The sequence below is a fragment of the Penicillium lagena genome (assembly GCF_028827675.1).
Source record: "Penicillium lagena strain IBT 129212 chromosome Unknown utg000002l_segment0_segment0, whole genome shotgun sequence".
Classification (NCBI taxonomy): Eukaryota; Fungi; Ascomycota; class Eurotiomycetes; order Eurotiales; family Aspergillaceae; genus Penicillium; species Penicillium lagena.
This window is the reverse complement of record NW_026623223.1, coordinates 2,523,082-2,544,534: the sequence shown is the minus strand read 5'-3', so window position 1 is coordinate 2,544,534 and position 21,453 is coordinate 2,523,082. Positions and strand designations below refer to the sequence as shown.

At 49.9% G+C, this 21,453-nt stretch overlaps 10 protein-coding genes across 10 annotated transcripts; 5 read left to right on the top strand and 5 right to left on the bottom strand.

Moving 5' to 3' along the window:
- Positions 1-238: 238 nt before the first annotated feature.
- Positions 239-2,949, top strand: N7510_003801 (beta-glucosidase; the record flags this gene model as incomplete). The annotated part of the gene is made up of 3 exons (XM_056975727.1): positions 239-1,015; positions 1,069-1,320; positions 1,369-2,949. 3 exons carry the CDS (start codon positions 239-241, stop codon positions 2,947-2,949), a joined length of 2,610 nt encoding a protein of 869 aa, XP_056835683.1.
- Positions 2,950-3,260: 311 nt separating this feature from the next.
- Positions 3,261-4,324, bottom strand: N7510_003800 (sulfotransferase family protein; the record flags this gene model as incomplete). The annotated part of the gene is made up of 4 exons (XM_056975726.1): positions 3,261-3,525; positions 3,586-3,887; positions 3,985-4,175; positions 4,246-4,324. 4 exons carry the CDS (start codon positions 4,322-4,324, stop codon positions 3,261-3,263), a joined length of 837 nt encoding a protein of 278 aa, XP_056835682.1.
- Positions 4,325-4,815: 491 nt separating this feature from the next.
- Positions 4,816-6,982, bottom strand: N7510_003799 (MFS transporter; the record flags this gene model as incomplete). The annotated part of the gene is made up of 13 exons (XM_056975725.1): positions 4,816-4,982; positions 5,040-5,207; positions 5,274-5,403; positions 5,456-5,499; positions 5,557-5,686; positions 5,733-5,879; positions 5,930-5,978; positions 6,024-6,195; positions 6,243-6,365; positions 6,416-6,481; positions 6,532-6,633; positions 6,695-6,726; positions 6,774-6,982. 13 exons carry the CDS (start codon positions 6,980-6,982, stop codon positions 4,816-4,818), a joined length of 1,539 nt encoding a protein of 512 aa, XP_056835681.1.
- Positions 6,983-7,436: 454 nt separating this feature from the next.
- On the bottom strand, positions 7,437-8,606 carry N7510_003798 (mandelate racemase/muconate lactonizing enzyme family protein; the record flags this gene model as incomplete). Its single annotated transcript, XM_056975724.1, has 1 exon — positions 7,437-8,606. The coding sequence occupies one exon, from the start codon at positions 8,604-8,606 to the stop codon at positions 7,437-7,439; it is 1,170 nt and encodes a 389-aa protein (XP_056835680.1).
- Positions 8,607-9,390: 784 nt separating this feature from the next.
- N7510_003797 (uncharacterized protein) lies at positions 9,391-10,188 on the top strand (the record flags this gene model as incomplete). The annotated part of the gene is made up of 1 exon (XM_056975723.1): positions 9,391-10,188. The coding sequence occupies one exon, from the start codon at positions 9,391-9,393 to the stop codon at positions 10,186-10,188; it is 798 nt and encodes a 265-aa protein (XP_056835679.1).
- A 425-nt stretch (positions 10,189-10,613) lies between these two features.
- On the top strand, positions 10,614-11,603 carry N7510_003796 (Saf4/Yju2 family protein; the record flags this gene model as incomplete). The annotated part of the gene is made up of 1 exon (XM_056975722.1): positions 10,614-11,603. One exon carries the CDS (start codon positions 10,614-10,616, stop codon positions 11,601-11,603), a length of 990 nt encoding a protein of 329 aa, XP_056835678.1.
- A 1,705-nt stretch (positions 11,604-13,308) lies between these two features.
- N7510_003795 (ferritin-like domain-containing protein) lies at positions 13,309-14,251 on the top strand (the record flags this gene model as incomplete). Its single annotated transcript, XM_056975721.1, has 2 exons — positions 13,309-13,582; positions 13,641-14,251. The coding sequence occupies 2 exons, from the start codon at positions 13,309-13,311 to the stop codon at positions 14,249-14,251; spliced, it is 885 nt and encodes a 294-aa protein (XP_056835677.1).
- Positions 14,252-15,511: 1,260 nt separating this feature from the next.
- Positions 15,512-16,563, bottom strand: N7510_003794 (ferritin-like domain-containing protein; the record flags this gene model as incomplete). The annotated part of the gene is made up of 4 exons (XM_056975720.1): positions 15,512-16,041; positions 16,092-16,181; positions 16,231-16,416; positions 16,476-16,563. The coding sequence occupies 4 exons, from the start codon at positions 16,561-16,563 to the stop codon at positions 15,512-15,514; spliced, it is 894 nt and encodes a 297-aa protein (XP_056835676.1).
- Positions 16,564-17,774: 1,211 nt separating this feature from the next.
- On the bottom strand, positions 17,775-19,338 carry N7510_003793 (serine/threonine-protein phosphatase 2A activator; the record flags this gene model as incomplete). The annotated part of the gene is made up of 3 exons (XM_056975719.1): positions 17,775-18,257; positions 18,307-18,658; positions 18,707-19,338. 3 exons carry the CDS (start codon positions 19,336-19,338, stop codon positions 17,775-17,777), a joined length of 1,467 nt encoding a protein of 488 aa, XP_056835675.1.
- A 141-nt stretch (positions 19,339-19,479) lies between these two features.
- On the top strand, positions 19,480-21,261 carry N7510_003792 (uncharacterized protein; the record flags this gene model as incomplete). The annotated part of the gene is made up of 2 exons (XM_056975718.1): positions 19,480-21,058; positions 21,116-21,261. The coding sequence occupies 2 exons, from the start codon at positions 19,480-19,482 to the stop codon at positions 21,259-21,261; spliced, it is 1,725 nt and encodes a 574-aa protein (XP_056835674.1).
- Between the last annotated feature and the right edge of the window lie 192 nt (positions 21,262-21,453).

Genomic DNA, 21,453 nt, shown 5'->3' with positions numbered 1-21,453 from the left:
GCCTTAGTTCCTCGGCTGCGCAAGCGAACGGCGATCCAAGTTGATTTCAGCAAGGATCAGCTGCGGTAAGCTGCGCGTTCTTTTCAGGCACGTGGATTAGGAGGGGAAGGGAGAGTAGCTATATTCCATCCGGTTTATCTTGTTTACTGAAGTCGGCAACATTCTCATCCCCCCGATTCCCGTTGGGCTGCTGCGCTGGTCTAAGACAATCTTGATCCTTGTCTTCAAGTCGGGCACCATGGCGCCCTTGACTGGCTTGGTGCTAGTTTCTCTTTTAGCCCAGCCATTTATCGCATCTCCAGTTCCAGATGCTGAATCTGATCTGTCGGCGCGATCTCCGCTCCCTGCAGACTATCAATCTCCGCCCTATTATCCTACACCCCCTGGCGGGTGGGTGTCGGACTGGGCTGATGCCTATGCAAAGGCCCATGCAGTGGTCAGCAACATGACCCTGGCCGAGAAGGTCAACTTGACCACCGGCACGGGCTTCTACATGGGGCCCTGTGTGGGCCAGACAGGCAGCGCGCTCCGCTTCGGCATTCCGAATCTCTGTTTGCAGGACGGTCCGCTGGGTGTCCGGGACACCGATCATAATACTGCTTTTCCAGCGGGAATCACCGTTGGCGCTACGTTCAACAAAGAGCTTATGTATGCTCGAGGCGTGGGTCTTGGCGAGGAAGCCCGAGGGAAAGGCGTCAATGTTCTCTTGGGTCCGGTCGTTGGGCCGCTAGGACGCAAGCCTCGTGGCGGTCGTATTTGGGAAGGCTTTGGAGCTGACCCCGTGCTGCAGGCTGTTGGTGGTGCCCAGACTATAAAGGGCATGCAAAGTACTGGGGCCATTGCTTCTTTAAAGCACTACATTGGCTACGAGCAAGAAATGTCTCGCATGAGCAGCATTGTCTCGGTAGGCTATTCGTCGAATATCGATGACCGCACGTTGCATGAGATGTATCTGTGGCCGTTTGCCGAGGGCGTTCGGGCGGGCGTGGGATCGTTGATGACTTCGTATAACGATGTGAGACCTTTTGGTTTGAAGATTCATCGGTTTTTAACTGACATTTTGGCCAGGTGAATGGCTCTGCTTGCAGCCAAAACAGCAAACTCCTCAATGACATCCTCAAGGATGAGCTTGGCTTCCAAGGGTTTGTCATGACAGACTGGCTGGGTCAATATGGTGGCGTGGCGTCCGCGCTAGCTGGTCTTGACATGGCCATGCCTGGCGACGGTGCTATTCCTCTTCTTGGGGACAGCTATTGGGGGTCGGAACTGTCGCGGTCTATCCTGAACGGAACCGTTCCACTCAGCAGGCTCAATGATATGGTATGCCCAGTTTTCTATTATCTATCTCCATGCTGACATGGTAAATAGGTTACTCGCATTGTAGCTACATGGTACAAGTTCGGACAAGACAAAGACTATCCTTTACCCAACTTCTCCGCCAACACAGACGACCAAACTGGAGAGATATACCCGGGGGCACTCTTCTCTCCTATCGGCGTGGTCAACCAATATGTCAATGTAGAGGGCGACCACAACATCACGGCACGAGCTGTTGCTCGTGAAGCAATCACCTTACTCAAGAACGACCAGAATATTCTCCCATTCAGACACAATGATAGTTTGAAGGTCTTTGGTACGGATGCCGGATCAAATTCCAACGGGCCGAATTCCTGCTGTGATAAAGGCTGTGATAGCGGCGTTTTAACCATGGGATGGGGCAGTGGATCTGCAAATCTTCCTTACCTGGTTACACCACAAGAGGCTATCGGCAATCTTTCCAACAACGCCGAATTCTATATCACAGACACATTCCCTGACGATGTGACCGCATCCCATACGGACATTGCAATTGTCTTCATCAATGCCGACTCTGGGGAAAATTACATCACGGTGGATGGAAATCCTGGAGACCGCCTCGAGGCTGGGTTGAACGCCTGGCACAACGGCGATGATCTTGTCAAGGCTGCCGCAGAAAAGTTTTCCAACGTTGTGGTGGTGGTCCATACCGTCGGCCCGATCCTTATGGAGGAATGGATTCACCTGAAATCCGTCAAGGCCGTCCTTGTGGCCCATCTTCCTGGCCAGGAAGCAGGCTGGTCCCTGACCGATATTCTGTTCGGTGACTACAGCCCCAGCGGCCATATGCCATACACAATTCCCCGCAGCGAATCCGATTATCCTCAGAGCGTCAGCCTCATCGATCAACCCATTGGCCAGATCCAGGACACGTTTACTGAGCGCCTCTATATTGACTATCGTCACTTCATGAACGCTAACATCACGCCTCGATACCCCTTCGGCCACGGCCTTTCTTACACCACCTTCACTTTCTCCAGCCCTTCTCTTTCCGTGGTCACACCATTGGACAGCGAGTACCCTCCGGCCCGACCCACCAAGGGATCCACGCCTGAGTACAGCCAAAAGATCCCCGCTGCGTCCGAAGTGGCCTGGTCATCAACTCACTTCACCCGCATCTGGCGCTATCTATATCCATATCTAGATTTCCCACAACTGATTACCACTTCCGACACCTACCCATACCCAGACGGGTACACTACACAGCCCAAGCAAGCGCCACGAGCCGGCGGTGCTCAGGGCGGCAACCCCGCGCTTTTTGACACTGCTTTCTCGGTTCAAGTCCAGGTGGAAAACACCGGATCCCGACACGGAAAAGCTGTAGCGCAACTCTACGTTGCTCTGCCTTCGAGTCTGGGCTTGGATACCCCGCCTCTGCAGTTGCGCCAGTTCGAGAAGACGAAGGAGCTGGCACCGGGACACAGTGAGACCCTCACCCTGGACATTACTCGCAAGGACCTTAGTGTTTGGGATGTCGTTGTGCAAGACTGGAAGGCACCCATTAATGGAGAGGGTGTCAAGATCTGGATTGGGCAGAGTGTCGTGGATCTCCCTGTCCTCTGTGAGGTTGGTGGGAAATGCTCGGTGGAGTAAGTTGGCTAAATTTCCGTGTTCCATTCTTTCTCTTGCATATCTCTCTTCCATTTTTCTCATTTCGGGGAGCTCGACTTTTGAAGTTTGTTATCGCATTGACTAACATATGGCAATACGCCGGTTTTTCTTTTTCCTTTTGTGTACATACCTCTTTCACATATTCTAATACTTCCCTTTCTCTATATAATTGTAATCATCTTGGCTTTATTACTTAGGAGCTACTATATAATAAGTATATAGATTTTTAGTAATTCTATACTACTAGGAAGCCCATTTACGCCAATATATGCTAGTTTAAAGTAATAGATAGCCTAAACATATTTCACGAACATCCAGCCAAGGACTGCAACGGTTGGCACAGCCACGACACTAAGTCTCAGCGCCGCGGCCGTGATAAGCGGTGTTATGAAGCCCTGGACCAAACCCTGGAACTTCTCAGGTTCGTTCCGGCCGGGGTAATCGGCGCTTGGAATTGGGACTCCAAGAAACGGGCAAATATCCTCCCAGCCGAGACCATCCTCAAGCTGAATGACGCGTAGGCGATCGGCAGGTATTGTTGCCTTGGCCATTTTGATACTTCATGAGGTATCGTCAGTCTAATCAACCATGAACGCTGTGAATTTAATGATCACTTACTATTCAGCATAATAACTGGCCAAAATCTGCTCATTGCCGGGGCTGCCGGGCTTCGTGCCGCAAGCGAGCCCCTGATAAATTACTTCGTTGAGAGCCAAAAACTGATAAAGAGCGGAGTCGAAGTATTTGAGGATAGAAAAGGGGAATTGGCTAGACATTGTCGCCACTTTGGCTGCCGTGTTGTTGAGAGATTTTGCCCATTTCTCCGGAGGCCGCTCAGTGAGGATGAATTTCACATCGGGGTCCTCTGCGTACGCCTCAATCATGTCCATGCCCATGTAGCTTGGGATCTCCACCACACACTTTTTGAGGTAGATTAGATTAGAATCAATGCTGTCCGGTTTCTGATCGGGAAAGAAAAAACTGAGATCGAAAAGAAAAGAAAAACACTCTGCTCACGTCGTAGTCACACAACCATTTATCAAAATCAGTCCTGGTGTACCGCTTAACTCCAGCCAGTCGATTGTACTGAGCAATGATAGCTTCCTTGAAAAGCTGCACATGGGTTACTCCTCTCACGGCGACGCATTCATAGATATGGTACGAGTTGTAGCCCAGAATCTTCATGGCTTGATAGAGACCAAGAGTTCCTGACCTGAGAAGAAATGAGACAATTAACAAGATTAACCAAGCTCACAGCAGCGGGCGCATCCTACCGACTGGGACTGGCGATGATGACTTTCATCTGTCTAACTGCCGACGGTGTCGGCAGTCGATCAATTTGGCGCGATATGCTCATTGCTTTGTCAACACGACGATCAAATAAAGTAGCTGGCACGCAAAATACTGGGGATTTGACGCAATTGCAAGGGTGGCATGTCGCCTTTTATTTCTACGGGTGGCCTGAATAAAAACTCAGCCCCAGAATCAGGCCTCCAACAATGCAATATACAAAGCACAGTGGGGCGGCTGAACAGGGGCGGTACCCTTGACAGAATACGACTAAAGTAACCGGGCCATAGCGAGAGCCTGTAAGTTTGGTAATAATTGTCAGGCTGGGATCGGAGCTAAAAGTGGATCCTGTCCAATGGTTGGCGCCAGGTTTAGCCAACTAAACCTAACTACGTGACGTTAACGATTACGAGATTCAGCCCTACGTTAAAAACAAAGTTCATGTATAAACAGATTGTTGATGTATGTAGATTGTTAACGAGTTAGCTATGGCACGGGAAAGCGACCTTCCAGGCCAACAAAGATTGCAATCACAAATTACTGAGAGAGACTACAAGTCTAGTAGCCCTCGTATCTCCATCCCATATCCACCTGCTCCTGTGTTACACCTGCCCTCATGACACTTCTGACTTGAAATTCATCACCAGAAAGTTTCTTGTTCTCGTTTGCAATGTGCCACTTGTACAAGGTGATGGTAACCATGAATATGACCACAACAGCGACACCTATATCACATACATTGTCAATGTTGAATCAGTTCGATTTGACATGCTTGTACGTACACATTCCAAACCCGGGATAGAACCTAGGCCCTTGTGTCCAAAGGTAGTTGCCCCAGACATTCGATGTACCTCCAATGGCATTCAGAAGAGCAACACCGGCTGCTCGCTTAGGATACGGCCTAGCCACGTGGAGGTTCAGAGTCTTGTAGATGGGGATCTGTGGTCCGACTAGAAGCAATTGTGTTAGTGGACAAGGCCAGCAGATAGGTATGTAGGTAAAAGGCACTGCCGTACTGGTTGCACTAGGGAACAGCATTATGGCGAAATATCGTGCGCCGAGATTAGTCGTTGCTAGAGGAATGACGAATCCAACAACACCGATAATCAAGGATAGCAATATAGGCCAGTATAGAACTGAGTGGCGCTGTACGACGGGATTAAAAGTGGAAACCTCGAATCTTAACTGGACAACTTACATCGCTCCACCAGCTAATGAAGTAGAAGTAAAAGCAGGCGAACACTGTCGCTCGTTAGGAGGAAGCATCAATAAAAAGAAAAGATGGAAAAATAAACTTACGGTAAGGCGGGGCGGTCAAAACAAGAGTAAGAGTTTCGTTGTATCCCAGTGTCGCAACAATCGTAGGAAGGAAATTCAGGGCGGAATTCAAGGCTTGCGACAGGATAACACAAAACACCAAAGCCCAGACCTATACTGATAAGTGAATAAACAATAGACATTTAGGAAACAATTACCTTGACATCGGTGAGAGCAAGAAGGAAACCATCTAAAGTGCCGACTTCTTCGTGAGCTTCTCCCACCCCAGCTTCTTGTTCAATACGCCAGACTGCGAGATCACGCTCAATTGGATTGAGTAGACGAGCGTTATGCGGGTATTCAGGCTGCTATTATTAGCTTCAGGCTACAAACAAGTACTTTGGGTCCATCCTACCATGAGAAAACAAGATATCGCTCCAATACCGACAGTTGCCACCCCCTCACTGTGAATTTTAGCCAGATTCTCCTTGAGCGATTAAACTACTTACACAATAAACAGATAGCGCCATCCTTGAATTCCATGGACTCCGTTTAGCTTTAGCACTCCTGCTGCAATAAGTCCACCAAAGCCACTTCCTAGCTGTTGCCCAATGTACAGCGCTGCCAGACGTTTGCCGAGCTCCTGCTTCGTATACCAAGCAGACAAGTAGTAAATCACACCTGTTTATGCATTAGACCCTATTGAGTTGTTGTTTCTGTTGACTCACCGGGAAAAAAAACTGCTTCAACGACCCCAAGAATCACTCGTACAGCCAGCAGACCTCTATAGGACTGGGCAGCACCGGTGCAAGACGATATCATACCCCACACAACGACTGCACAGCAAATATCTAAAATTGCGTTAGTAGATCGAAATGTAAATTGCGAATGTGGTGCCCACAGAGTCCAGGACGAGTGATTTTGGTCATGACCATATTCGACGGTATCTGGAAGGGAATGTATCCGACTGTCTCCATTCTTAGCTGCTAAACTCCCAAAAAGCAAATCGTCCCAAACCGTAGAGAATAGATATAGCAGTCGAGAATTGGCTGGCGTTCATATTTAGGTCTCCCATGATATTCTGCAATTTCGCAGCTGAGAGATTCTGTCGATCAATATCTAAATTCGTGAGCTATTGTCCACAGTAGCCCATTTCTTCCACCCGAAGAATATAACGTACAGTTGAGAATGTAGAGAATCATAATGATGGGTCTTGAGTTATCAGCTCTTTCTCTTCGTTTCTCTCAGTGCCTACTCACAGGACAATAAAATCGATCTTTCTCACGATTCTTCTTCCAATTTGGTTCCTGTCCTCGGTAGTCAATTCACGAAGACTGTCGGGCATAATTAACATGGCATGCTCTTCGGTTTTCAAATTCTGGCCAGCGTGTTCGGTGGTCTCCTTGGCGTCAGTTCGTATGGTGGCCGTTCCGATTTGAATACCATCAGACTGGTGAGTAGACGACATATTGGCGAACACTCTGTAGATGATGGTGTATATTGTAGCCCAAACGAGGGCTAAAATTCTCATTTATAAAAAGGCAATTGGAAAGCAGGCGCAATAAAAATTTTCTCACAGGATTCCTGCTCGCAAAAAATGATTATATCGGCCTGTATCCTAGCCAGCAAATAACTCAACACCAGGTCTCGGATACCTGTCCCCACGGTTTTAATAGTTCAAGTTCACCCAATCACAAAGCACTAAAGATCGGTACCCTATGCGGGGCATTTGTACGAAAAAGGTAAGAATTCACCGAGCTACGGGCTAGAACTCAAAACTGCGCGGGGCCCCAGGAATGATTGCCTCCACATGGCATGGCTTAGCGTGGGAATACCAACATATCTTCCCTTGCTACTAAACCCCCACGCAAAGCTCTCGGAAACACTTTACTATTGCTGAATTAGAAGAATATGGGCTACTATCAAAGGCTCTCAAATCTCCTAAGCGCCTCCTCGTCGATGGTAACCCCCAACCCAGGACCCTGCGGAACCCCCACACAACCATCAACAAGCTCAAATTTCTCAACCAGCAATTCATCCCGCAAACTATTATGCGTCCGATCAAACTCCACCATGGGCTCGTTTCTCAGTGGAATCGGATTAGCCGAGTGGGGCATAGGAGGGATAGTAGCCAGCGCCTGCAGCGCAGCAGCGAGCGCAATGCCAGATCCCCATACGTGGGGGACGACCAGAACGCCGTAGGCATTGGCCATGGCCAGGATCTGAGAGAAAGCAGTGAATCCCCCACACACTGTGAGATCCGGCTGCACAATGTCCACGCATCCTTCGCCGAGAAAGTCTCGAAACCCGTAGCGTGTGAACTCGGCCTCGCCGCCAGCGACGGGAATGGGGTTCTCTGCGCGAACGCGACGGTACCCCGCTCGATCTTCGGGGATGACTGGTTCTTCAAAGAAGCGGATATCGTAATTTTCCATCAGTTTCCCCATTTGGATTGCTGTTGAGGCGGAGTATGCATGGTTGGCATCCACCATGATAGCGACGCTGGGGCCGACGGTCTCACGGATAATGCGCAGTCGTTCAGCGTCGGCACGAATATCGAGGAGTCCAATTTTCACTTTTAGGGCATCGAATCCCAAGTCGCGGTATCGGGTTGCTTCGAACTTCAGGTTCTCGAGTATCTTCGGTAGATCGTGGTATTCCTCGGGATAGTAGCACCCCGTCGCGTAGGCCTTGACTTGCTTGCGAAATGCGCCACCGAGCATTTTGGACACTGGCAGTCCCACCGCTTTGCCGCTGATATCCCACAGTGCGATGTCGATGGCACTGATGGCCTCGACATAAGTGCCTTTCTGGCCAAAGTCCCGGGAGAAAGCATACAGGTGCTCCCAAATGACGACGGGCTCAGTTGGGTCCCGGCCGATGAGTTTTGGTGCGAATACATAGTCGATCACGGCAGCCACCGGTTCGGGGGGACCGTATTGGCCTCCTTCTCCCCATCCGACGAGGCCGGTGTCTGTTTCTATCCTCACTAGGTACGAATTGCGTTCTGGGAATCGGGCTTGGGATGAGTAGAACACTCGGTCACCGAGTGGGATGCGAAGAATATGGGAGGTGACGGAGGTGATTTTCATCTTGCAGTGGTGGAGGTAATCCGGCTGTTTCTTGAAAATGGATAACTGCTAGTTTTGCTGCTTTGTTCGAAGGGAAAGGCATGTTTTAAATGGATCCAGATGTGGGATAACCTATACCCGTGCCCCTCCTTGGATAAATCCTGCTCGGTCTCGGCTTCTTCATTAGGAGTATTTCTGATCCAACGCAGTTATGTAACTAGTGGCCAAAGAGCAAACTGCTCGACTTATATACTAACTCACTAGGACTGGCCTCCATTTATGATACTCTTTTGGAATACATTTCAAAAGCTATGTAGGTGGTTCACACACCTAGAGCCAGTCATATTACACCTCATAGCAGACTCTAATGAGGTAAGGCTAATTTCAATATGGATCGTACAATTGATTCCTCATGTTCGCAGTACTCAATCATTGCCATGTCATCAAGAACCAACATAAATGGTGGTATATTTTAGGCTGCATCCATCGAACTCGGCACCAGTTCCCCCGACGGACGAACCTATCACTTGTGCGCCTAAACCAGCGGAGATAATTAACTTGTAGTATAGTATTTCACGCAGCCGCAGATCTGAAGACCACAGCGATGTTGGAGAAATTGGAGATTGGCTTATGCTGGACTTTGCGCCGGAGATAACTTGAAATCTCCGGAGGCCGAATGAACGCCGATTCAAGTCCCCAAGTGGACCAGTTATTATAAATGAGTGAAACCAGTCATTCGATCATTAATTCTTTGCAAGGAACATTCTACGAGTACTTCAGGATTCTCTATTACAAAAGAACTACAATGACAACCAAATACATCTCCAAGCTCGCCAACCAGCGCGTCCTCATCTTCGGCGGAACATCCGGGATCGGATTCTGCGTCGCCGAAGCAGCCTTCGAGCACGGTGCGCACCTGATTATCTCGAGCTCGAACCCCTCCAAGCTCGAGAAGACAGTGACCCGGCTGCGCCAGACATACCCGGCTCAAGCAGCAGCGCAAACCATCATCACCCACACCTGTGATCTAGCTGACACGGCAAATCTCGATTCCAATCTTGCGAATCTCTTTCAAACCGTTACCAACAACGGGACTACCAAGATCAACCATATCGTCACCACAGCCGGCGATGCGCTCAGCCTCCCCCTTCTCGCCGAGTTGACCCCAGAGATTATTCAAAAGGCCGGCGTTGTACGCTTCATGGCACCCCTAATGATCGCCAAGTATATCCCCCAATACATGGATCTGGCACCAACGAACTCCTTCATCATGACCGGCGGAGTGCGCGCGCATAAGCCTGCTCCCGGTTGGTCCGTCGTCACTGGATTTGCGTGTGGCGCAGAGGGTATTGTGCGAGGACTCGCGCTAGACCTCAAGCCCCTGCGGGTAAATATGGTCTCGCCGGGGGCAGTGCATACGGAGCTTTTCTCGAGTTTGCCCAGTGAGAAGTTGGAGGGCGTTCTGGAGATGTTCCGGAGCCAGTCTACGACGGGGACGGTGGGGCGGCCGGAGGATCTGGCGGAGAGTTATCTGTATCTTATGAAGGATCAGTTTGCCACGGGTAGTATTGTCGAGTCGAATGGGGGTGCAATGTTGGCCTAGTTAGTTGGACGTAAAGTAGTTGAGGATGAATAGTTAAGTAGCTTATTTAGTTAACGTTAACGCCATGATTAAGATGCTGACTCATCTCCCGATAACGATGACAAGTGAGTGAGAGAAGTTGATCTTCTTGCCATCTCTCACTCAGTATAGGCGACAACCACTATCCTCCCCGCCAGGATGCAGGGCTTTAGTAAGTGTTTTTCACACGCTTCTCCAGTCAAAACTAACATGTACCTTTTCCAGATATGGGACGGTCCGTTCTCCCCCCACGTTCAACACACCTATAAGTTACTAACCCTCACCACAGCTATGTCCCACCCGACCAAGAAGGTCTCACAACCGGCAACAAGCTAGCCGGAAAGCATCCCCTCGGCGCAAGAGCCCGACACCTGCACACGACCGGCGCTCTAGTCGTGCGATTCGAGATGCCCTTCGCCGTCTGGTGCACGACATGCAAGCCGCACGAAACAATAATCGGGCAGGGGGTGCGATTCAACGCCGAGAAGAAGAAAGTGGGCAACTACTACTCGACACCTATCTACAGTTTCCGCATGAAACACACAGTCTGCGGGGGCTGGATCGAGATCCGGACAGACCCGAAGAACACGGCTTATATCGTTGTGGAAGGCGGGCGGAAGCGCGATACCGGCGAGGACAAGGAGCTGCAGCCCGGGGAGATTGCCATCCGGCCGCACCATGGAACAACTACAGACCCAGCGGAGAAAGACCCGTTTGCGAAAATCGAAGGCAAGGTGGAGGATAAGCGACGTGCGCAGACAGAGAGCAGTCGCATTCTCGAGTTGCAGCAGCGCCAGGCGAGGGACTGGAATGATCCGTACGAGAAGTCGAGGCGGCTGCGACGCACTTTTCGCGCGGAGAGAAAAGGGCTGGAGAATTCGGAGGCGAAGCGCGAGACGTTGAAGGATAAGATGAGCTTGGGCATTGATTTGGTCGACGAGACGGAAGCGGATCGCCAACGCGCGAGCTTGGTGGAGTTTGGTGATGACCAGTCCGTCATTGGCATCGGTGCGGCCCGGGCCACACGCGTGAGGCCCTTGTTCGCGCAGCGGGTTCCGAATAGTTCTTCGACACAACAGAATACAAAACAGAGTACTCGGCAAACTCGGTCAGCTGCTTTGGTGGCGCAGCGCAAAGATGCCCTGCGCAATGAGATAACGGGGAATACGCGTGCCGTGGTGGATCCATTCTTGAATGATGGCGCTGGTGGCGAAAGCGCATGGCAACCGGGCATAAAGAAAAGAAAAGTTGCATCGCCTGCGAGATCGAGCAAGACTGGCCTGCGCACACTTTCCAGCACCAGCCTGGAAAACAGAGTCGACGCATATGTTTCCCATGGTGCGCCCAATACACCAGCAACGCCGGCGCTGGTGAGCTATGCTTCCGACTCGGAATGATGTTATACACCTTTCATGTTTATGTCTATATGATTTTTTTGACGAGGCGTTCATTTCGTTTTTCGGTTTATAGAAGAGATACCCCGCTCAAAAAGCATTATTAGTTGAGACATTTAATGTACATTTGTAGAGCCAATTTTTCGAAGTGATTCCAAAGTCCTTCAGGCGAGACTAAACAATCCCACTACCCAGGAAGAGAGAATGTGGCGTAGCGGTGGCGCCGAGGATACCACAGCTTCGGTAGATAGTAGAAGTCATGTCAGTGGAATTAATCTCAACCAAAACCCTACAAGCGGACAGAACACAAAACTCACCCTTCCGGCTGGACGATTGCAGACGATGGTAGATAGCCTCGGAAGTTTCCCCGACCGACTGATTCTTGATGAGGGGGAGCTGGATGCAGAAGAACACCGCAATCTTCGTTAGGGAAGCCGGAAGCCGAAGTACTGCCTGAGATAGCTGTGCACCAAGAATGCTCGGTTTTGAAAAAGAGAAAGAAGATAAAATTACCAATGGCTCCTACTATTCCACATGATCCAGATGTCTTTCTGTTCTTGACAACAAAAGCTCTGTGCTTATTCCCATCTTTTCAGAATCCTTCCTCTAGAGAAAGTAATATTGAGCCGAGATTTATTCCGTTTCAAAGTCCGATGCCGTTGCTTTCCTTCCAACAGTCTAGAACTTAATAAATATTCATTTCTGACAAGACGCAAACAGACAATCAAGATTTCGGAAAGTACGTCAGAAAATACTCCTTTTGGGAAGACGACAATTCTGTGCATCCAGAAGCCAGTTTTTTTCAAGGTAAAGTTCAAGTTCATTATGATAACCAATGGCTGTTCGCGAGCATTATTGGTACATGGGGTGTTACGGGGTGGTCTCCACGTTACTTTTGCCCCCATTCTTCCCGTTCCCGTTCCCCGCTCCCGGCGGGATGAAGCTTGACTACCGACGCAAAACCCTAGTGGGAGATAAGCTCTTCAGCTTCATATCCTATTATGCGGGCAGGAAAACTTCAACGCTCAAGAAAGGCCGAGCTGACTGGTTACTTTTGGCAGGCCAAGTTTTGATTAGACCCCGATTTCGTGGCATTCCTCGAATTGGCTCGGGGTATGCCGATCTGGGAAGTGTATAATGTCGGTCGATTATGTACATTCCTGCTTTGGGTGGCGATCTGCATAACCGGGTCAGCAACCCCATACCATGTGTTCGTTACCAAAGAACGCAAGAACCACCTTATTTCTGGACTAACTAACGGCATGACCTACGGCTAGCATATTCGTATTCCACAAGAACTCCATTGCCTGTCCATTTCAGAGTCCGCCTTTAATTTATTTATAAATCGGTACTGTACGCTTCCTGCATGGTGAGCCACTATTTTGTTTTTCCAGGGGAATGGTCTTGATGTTGTTCGCAGCAGACCTTTTACCTAGATAGGTAATGATCGAATTTCCGAGTTCGCCATTGTTAAGAATGATAAAAGACAGATGCAGAAGGAATGATACGAATACTGAAAAATCATCTACTCTGGTGTGCCTTGAGTCTTGAAATGATCGCTCGCAGAGTATGCAAACAGCCATGGAGATTTGGTATAAGATTCAGCCTTTCCTTCTAGTGTTCCTTGTGCCGCGCCTATTGCTTTTCAATCAATATTACCCTAGCCCTCTTATATTCTTATTGTCCATTTTGGTCTACAACCATCAAAATGAAATCATCTCTCTACGCCGCTCTTACAGCTGCTGCCGGCGTTGTCACAGCCAACCCGGTTTCCAAGCGTGCTGCTATCACTGATGCCGAGATCCTCAACTATGCTCTGACTCTCGAGCACCTGGAGGCAACTTTCTACGCTCAGGGCCTCCAGAACTACTCGCAGGCTGACTTCGTCAATGCTGGATTCCCTGACCCATTCTACGACAACCTAATGAGAGTTGCCGCTGACGAGAAGACGCACGTCAACTTTCTAACTAGCGCTCTTGAGGGTACGCTTAATTCCTTCCGCGTGAAGTACCGAGATTGCCGAAACTGATATTTGTCTAGCCGCTGGTGCTCCTGCTACTGCTGAATGCACTTATTCCTTCCCGGCCACCGATGTACCCAGCTTTATAGCCCTCGCCAACGTCCTTGAGGGGGTTGGTGTCAGCGCCTACCTCGGAGCTGCTGCCTCTATTGCGAGCAAGGAGTACCTCACTGACGCGGGCTCTATCCTAACTGTTGAGGCCCGACACAGCTCTTACCTCCGGGCTGCTGATGGCGAGGTTCCCTTTGCCCAGCCTTTTGACAACCCGCTCGACTTTGATGAAGTCTTCACTCTCGCTTCTCAATTTATTGTGTCTTGCCCTAGCAGCAATCCTGCTCTACCCGTCAAGGCATTCCCTACCTTGACTAGCACTTCTAGCGGCACCATTTTGAACGGCGACCACGTCACCCTCGTGACAGGAAATGGTTTCACTGCTAACGGACCTGTCTTCGCCGCTTTCATCACCGTCACTGGTCCAATCTGGACTACTGTTACTCCTGCTGATGGCGGCTTCTCCGTTCAAATCCCGGACGGCGTTGAGGGTCAGAGCTATGTCGTCCTGACTTCCTCCAAGGATAGCGTCTCTGACGATGACATCCTTGCTGGGCCTGCAATTCTCGAAGTAGGTTAAGACCGCATCCCTCTCTCTTAACAAACAGCTTTTCCTCATGTCTTGTCATTATACGGTTTCCTGATTCAACTATTGAGCATTTGAAGGACTAATCTTTACTTCTTCGTTTATAGATTGGTGCGAAGAACGGCCGCCTCACCACTGGCTGCACTAGTGGCAACAACACCACCACTGCCAAAAATGGTGCTTCTCAGCAGTCCTCCACTGGGCAGGCTTCAGGTGCCTCTCAAGCTCAGTCCTCGTCGTCCTCCACGACCGAGCAATCCAGCTCAAGCCCCGCTGCCCTCTTCACCGGCGCCGCCTCGAGTGTCCAGCCTGCAGTTGGCCTCATTGCTGCCGTTATTGGTGTTATGGCTCTCCTGTAAATCAGGAATTAGTCATCAAGGGAGTCTGAATTGTCTGTTTTTGCTTGGTGTGGCATGCTATTTGCTACTTGCTGGGTTCGATCAAGGCCTTGGACATTCTGAAATATATCTATGGGTTCACTTGGACTGGGTGACCGTTGTGCATGTCGACTATAGTCATGCTTTCTTGTCTGATTGTGTGGAACGAGAGTTTGTTTGGTCATTTCCGGATTTATTTTTCCGGATGGGTTACACCATATAGTAATTGCTAATAATGGTTAGGTAGCGTGGAGGGAAAATATTTCGAGATGCTTGTGTCGACCGTGCAATACTCCTGGTTCTGACGTCTCCGCTGCCCGCCAGTACTCACCGTTATTGATAGTCTGTCAGCCATTGTAAACAGGGTAATTGAAATAGATACCTCATACCAGGGTCATTGGGATGCAGGATTACTAGTGGAAAGAAGGAATCCCACTACCGACAGTAAATATGATTACTATACCAGCCCTCTGCCTCAATAATTGCCTTTACATGATGCGGCATAGTCTCAGGAAGACCCACTATGATTTTTAATATGTTCAAATAGTAACTACAAGGATGCCATAAAACCTTAAATTAAGCTATTGTTGTTGAGATATTGGGCTATAAAATATCCCATTTCCTACATGGCTATAGACTTGTGTCGGATGAAGAGGGTCGCGGACAAATTGATGGCATTACGACTATTACTATTACCCGAAAGACTTCCGCCCCTGGTGATAAGGAAAAGTGAACATAATTAATGAAATAGAACGACAACAAGCAACAGACATCGACAATTTCGCCAGGCTCGTTTAGTGCCTTCCCTGGTACCAATCTATCAGGAAAGCAACATCAGGCTTGCAAGAACACGAGCTTGAAGTAACACAATGCACATCTAAATTACCTCGATAATGGCGGGGCCAGCAACAATGTTATCGTCGGTTACCTGACTCTTGCCTTTGGTGATGACCACGTAACTCTGGCCCGCAATACCCTTGGGGATAGTAACAATGAACGATTTATCACCCGTGAATCTGAGGGGAGTCCATATAGGACCAGTAACAGTAATGAATGCAGCGTATAGGTTGCTCGGGTTGGAATCGTCGAAGCCGCTGCCAGCCACTAGGCGGACTTTAGAGCCGCTAACGACAGGGTGGGTTGAGATCAATGTCAGCGAAGGGAATGCCTTCACTGGGAGCTTTCCGTTACTGGAGGGGCACGAGGTAATGAAGGGCGACGCAAGGGTGTACACCTCGTCGAAGTCAAGAGGGTCGTCGAAAGGTTGGGGGAAGGGAACTTCACCGATCTCGGCGCGTAGGTAAGAGCTATGGCGGGCCTCAACGGTCAGAATGCTCCCAGCGGCAGTAAGATAATCTTTATTGGCAATTGAAGCGGCTGCACCGAGATAGGCACTAACACCGACACCTATTAATAGTTATTAGCAAAGACCGTCTGATTACCCGGGATACTACTACCTTCAAGGACACTAGCAAGGGCTAGGAAGGTCTTCACATCGGTAGAGGGAAAGGAGTAGGTGCAACGTTTAACGGGAGAAGCACCGGCAGCTAGAGAGATTTATTAGTTCTCGCTCTTTATCTTTTGCTTGATACTCACCACTAAGAGCCTGCGTGAGGAAGGCCACATGCGTCTTCTCGTCCAAAGCGACCTCCTGCAGGTTGGCGTAGAACGGATCTTTGAAGCCAGCATTCACGAAATCATCCCGGGTGTAGTTGTTGAGGCCCTCCTCATAGAAGGTGGCCTCGAGGTGCTCCAGCGTTAAGGCATAGTTGAGAATATCGGCTAAACAATTGAAAGTTATTTAAGTTCATTCAGCTATTAACTTTGCGGGGAGAGCATACCGTCAGTAATAGCTGCACGGGTAGCAATAGGGCTAGCCTGCGCCATGCCGAGCATCGCACCAATCAGGGCAATATTGGTAACCTTCATTATGTGAGGATGTAGAGCCTTTGGCGGAACGTCTCTGTAGATTGAATCGTATGCCTTGAAACAATATAAACTGCTTCATATCTAAAGCAAACGAGCAAGAGCATTTATATATGATGATGATTGAGCCCCTTGTGTTGTTAATTTATTATAAGGGGCTCAGGCTCTGCCATCTCTTGACTATCCGAAGACTAGACTCTCGTACCTTGCTTTCCCGGAATTTCGGCGATTTCATAGTCGGTAGGGACATTTGCTTGAACTAAAGCTTGTGATTGGCGTCAAGGGTTCCAGATCTAGAGAAAGCTGGCGGAAGGGTTAGTTTGCTGAGAAGCATGACAACGCCACGAACAATTGGTCATAAATTTTAGGGTGGAGCGGACCGAGAGCGAGAACGAGCGAGAACGAGCGAGAACGAGCGAGAACGAGACTGGAATTTGAACTTGAAAACGGTGCCGGGCTCTATGCTTTTTAAACGGAATGTAAAAGGCAACGTTGAATCATTCGTATGCGGAAAAGCCCATTCTTCAGGAATGGTGAGAAGAAGATTCAATAAAAAAAGGGATCCTTGGAAAATCATGTACGTGAGGGTATTTTTCTGAGACCAGGGCCAGTGAGGAGATGAACCTATCTCGGAATTTGGCTCGTTGCTGTTATTTTGATAAACTATTCGGAATGCTGGCACGGAATCTGCGTTTTCCATGGCAGCCACTTCTATGATGATCTTGTGGGAGGATGGTAAATGAATTTTTTAACTAATATTTGTGCGCTATAGCAATCCAAGAGAGAAAGACAGCAGGAACATGAGTCACAAGTGACAGACAGTTGGTTTGGATAGTAAAATGGGAAAATAGCGATAATAAGAGAGAGGGTTAAATGTAAAGATAGTTGATCCTTCTTGCTCAACAGTCATTCCGAGAATACGGTCAACCTCCTCCACGGTTAACAAGTTAGTTATATAGCATGCTAGGGATCTAGAAATAGCTTTATTATCGAGTCCTACTCCTGATGCAGCGCAGAGATTTCGTTCTCTTTCAAAAAAGCTGCTATTCTCCAAAAGAAAACGCTAATTTATCCATCACTATGTATACATCTTATCATGTAAAATTCTGTTCACTAGTGGATTACTCGGAAGATAAGACAAATAATACCACGTTTTCAAAGAAGCACATTGTCCACTAATAATGTATCCATTTGATTATCCATTGTATCTCCATTTATCCTGGCTTTTCCCAGGGAGCCTTAGTATGAACCTCATCACTGGATCCCGTGGGAGGTTGAGAAGATGCCCAGGGAGCTTTGGTAGGGGCCATAGGACCGGGAGGCATTCTTGAAGTATCTGGAAGAGACGTCGGAATCCTTGATGTGCTGCCCAATGCAGTGCCAGTTGGAACATCTCTTCTCGCGCTTGCCCAGGGGGCTGCAGTTGCACCCATCGGAGGCGCCGATCCGATGCCGGGTTCTGCTGTGGCCCATGGAGCCTTGGTCCCAGATCCAGGCATAGGTCTGGCAGTAGTAGTCGAAGATGGCCCAGCATCTGGTGCTACGGGCCGTGCCTGGGGGCCGGATGTTGTATGGACAGTCGTTGGCGGAGCGATGGCATTTGGATCTCGGTCAAAGCTGAAAAGGGACCCGAATGGGAAGTGCTGCACCACGGGAAATTTGGAAAGAACTTCTGCATTGTACATTTTGATCATGCCCTGGCGGGATATTAGAGTCAATTCTACCGCGAATCGGGCAAAATCTAACCTTGTTTATTTTGGCCCAGCCAGTTTGGATCCCGGAGATATCATAGAGCATGGGACTGTGCTCCCAGAAGGGACCCTTCTTCACGTCGTAGATGAACCCGATTGCCGAAAAGTACATGTTGGTCTTGCGTTCCCGCTCGACAGTATTAGCCTTCACGACGTCTGATGCCTTGGGAGCATCTGGCAAAGACCCTTCTTCGGGAGTCAAATCCGTGTCCGTTATAGCGGGTGCTAGTTGAGCAGCTCCAAAAATGTATGGGATGAAGGAGTGGTCATCCAGCCCCCAGACACCGTGAGAACCAGCGGGCTCCAGGGTGTACGTTTTGATAAGTAACCGGACTAGCTCGAGATACCTATGCGGTTGTCAGTAAAACGACAAAATTCCGTCAAGTGGAACGTACGGCTGGATCACTCCTATCACAATGGCTCTCTCCTCGACCCCCGACTCGGCTTTGGGGAACCCATTAAGCTTCCAGATCGCCCCCAGGAATGCCAAAAAGCTCAATTCATGACCAGTGCCATAGTCCAACCGTTGTCCGCTGCCCCAGCTACCCAGAAAGTATGCCTTCAACTCCGTCTCGGCCGTGGGGCCATCTGGATCGGACGATCGTATTTGCAACAGCTCTGCGGGCAAGCACTCCTCCAGCAGATCTGACGAACGACTCTCCACAACCTCATACCACCGCCGAAAACTGATATTGCCAAACCGCCGCGGCCCGGTATCGGGGGGAACTTCCTCGATAATATCTTCAAGCTTCGAGAGCAGCCGTTGGAGCTGTCGCACCGGCGCCGAGAACTGCACAGCTTCGCTATTCAAGGGCCATGTTTGCGTCGTGCCGTCGGGGAGCTTCGCGGGGAACATGGACCGGTTTAGTTGTAGGAGAAAGGTCATGATGTCTGTGTATGCTTTCGAGGTCAGAAAGGCCGACGCATCCTGCGACTCGTGGATCTTCTTGCCAGGCTCGACAAAGGCAAGCCGCGATGAAGAGTCCACTCTCGCCAGGACGCGGACAGCAGGGCCACCTGGATTCATGGTGAGGATCGTTGTGGGGAAGAGTCCGAAGTGAAGTGTTGTTGAGGAGAAATAGTTCTTAGATAAGGCGGGCCGATGATGATGTTATGCCCCACTACTTTCTTTCCTTTCCGCAACGCGTCCAGAAACCACAACACAGCCATGGCGCCAGCCAGGACGAGGAGGACGCGTCACTCCACCGATAATTCTCTCAATATCCTCAACAGGATCAATACGCGCTCTATGGGCACCAGGCGGAGTACAGATGTCTACACTATCCCCGTAAGCCCAGAGCGACGGCAAAGACCTCGGAAGAGCGAGCCTGCTTCAGCAACAATCACCGACGCCACCGAAGCCACAGAACTACAACCCACGGAGGCCGAGCTGCGTCTTAGCCAGCAACATACCGAGAACGACGACGAATACTTCGAGGCGCAGGAGAATGGAGCTTCCGACCAGAAGGAAAGCAATGAAAATGTTGTGGAGGCTATAGATGCGTCGGAGCTACCCTCTGTAGCTGAGGAAACTCCAGACGAGCAAGTGAACGGGGTGTCTAACAGGAAAATCATGGAAGATGATGAGATGGACTCCAGCTCAGAGGCTGAGGAACCCCCGGTTCGAGCACCTGCGCAGTCGGCTCCACCGTCTGCTCAATCGGGAACTCCGCGACAAAGCGTCGACGTTGTTGTCCCTCGGTCGACCCGTAGCACCCGCCAACAAACGTCCTTCCAGGAAGATAGGGGAAACGCCGAAACCGACTGGCGTGACGAACTGGGTCTCCGTGATCCCTCAAGCAGCGAGAGCGACGAGGACGAACCCACTCAAGTTTCTGCAGACGACCCTCTTTTCAGCCAAACAGGCGAGGGTGCAATATCTTACGTGGCTCGTGCTGAACGGTCGTTGAGTTATAGAACTCGCTCTGGGCGGCGTGTTCATGTTCCCGAATCGCAACAGGTAATTCAAGCACCCAATGACGGAGAAGAGAGCGGTGCGGGCCTTGACAACGACGATGATAATGATGCAAACCTGGACGAATGGCTGAGAGAGGTTGTTGAAGGGACTCCATTGGTACGACCATGGAACATCGTGCTCGCGACAAGAGAAGACCTGCGTTTACATCGCCCCAGGAACCAGCTTCAAGCGCTAAAGGATTGTCTGAAACTGGTCTCCGAGTTACGCAAGGATTACGACAAACCGAGTCACGGTGCTGAGGGCCTCAATTTGCAGTCTTGCCACAACCTGAGGGAAGCCCTCAAAGCCATCAGGGTTCGGCTCTTCGACAAAGCCTCCTTCGGGCCCCAAAGCAATCGTGGCAGTCGTGTGATAAACCAGTTCGAAGCCGTTGTGGTGCCCAGCATGATCAATCTAGTGCTGGCCTGCTTCAAGGCTTACCACAATATCGGCCTGCCTGCCTACCGCGAGCTCTGCAGTATTCTGGAACTTCTCCAAGAAACCTGCGATCAGATTTCCAGCCGGCGCAGTGGGGGGCACCCTCCTGGCCTCCGCGCTCGATCCAACAAAATTCGCCGACCCTTGAAGCGCATCCATGATGCGGTTCTAGATCGGGATAGCAGCATCGAGCCCAAGACACCCATGGATAGACAAGGTGTCATAGACGTTGATGATACCGACGACGTCGATGACTGGGATGCGGTTCTCCGGTCACAGGAACCCTGGACTTTTCGGGAACTCAATCACCTTTTTGACGGGTTCCGACAATTCTCTGCCCAAGGCTTCTCAGGTAGGTTCTTTTTTCTGGAATCCATATTTCTACTAACCGACACTAATCACTCTCCAGGTCTTGAACTTTGCATCCAGGTCCTGCGCCATAGGGGACATCTTCTTCCTGGGCGGACTCTGACCGACCTTGTGGCGAAGGCTCAGGAAGTCCGGCACAAATGCGAAAGACACCGACGCGCAGAGGGATGGATCGCCAGCCTGTAACTTTCTCTCTTGTTGTCTCCACCTGGGCACATCCTCTTTTTTTCTTTCGGCGTCTCTTCCAGTTGACCTTTTTCTGGGATTTTTCTTTTTCTGGCGTAGTGCGTGGTGCATAATACCCCTTCAGCGATTGATTTTTCTTTGACTGCGCAGGAGTATTGAAGCTCTGGTTCGGGTGCGGCCCGCGAACCATAG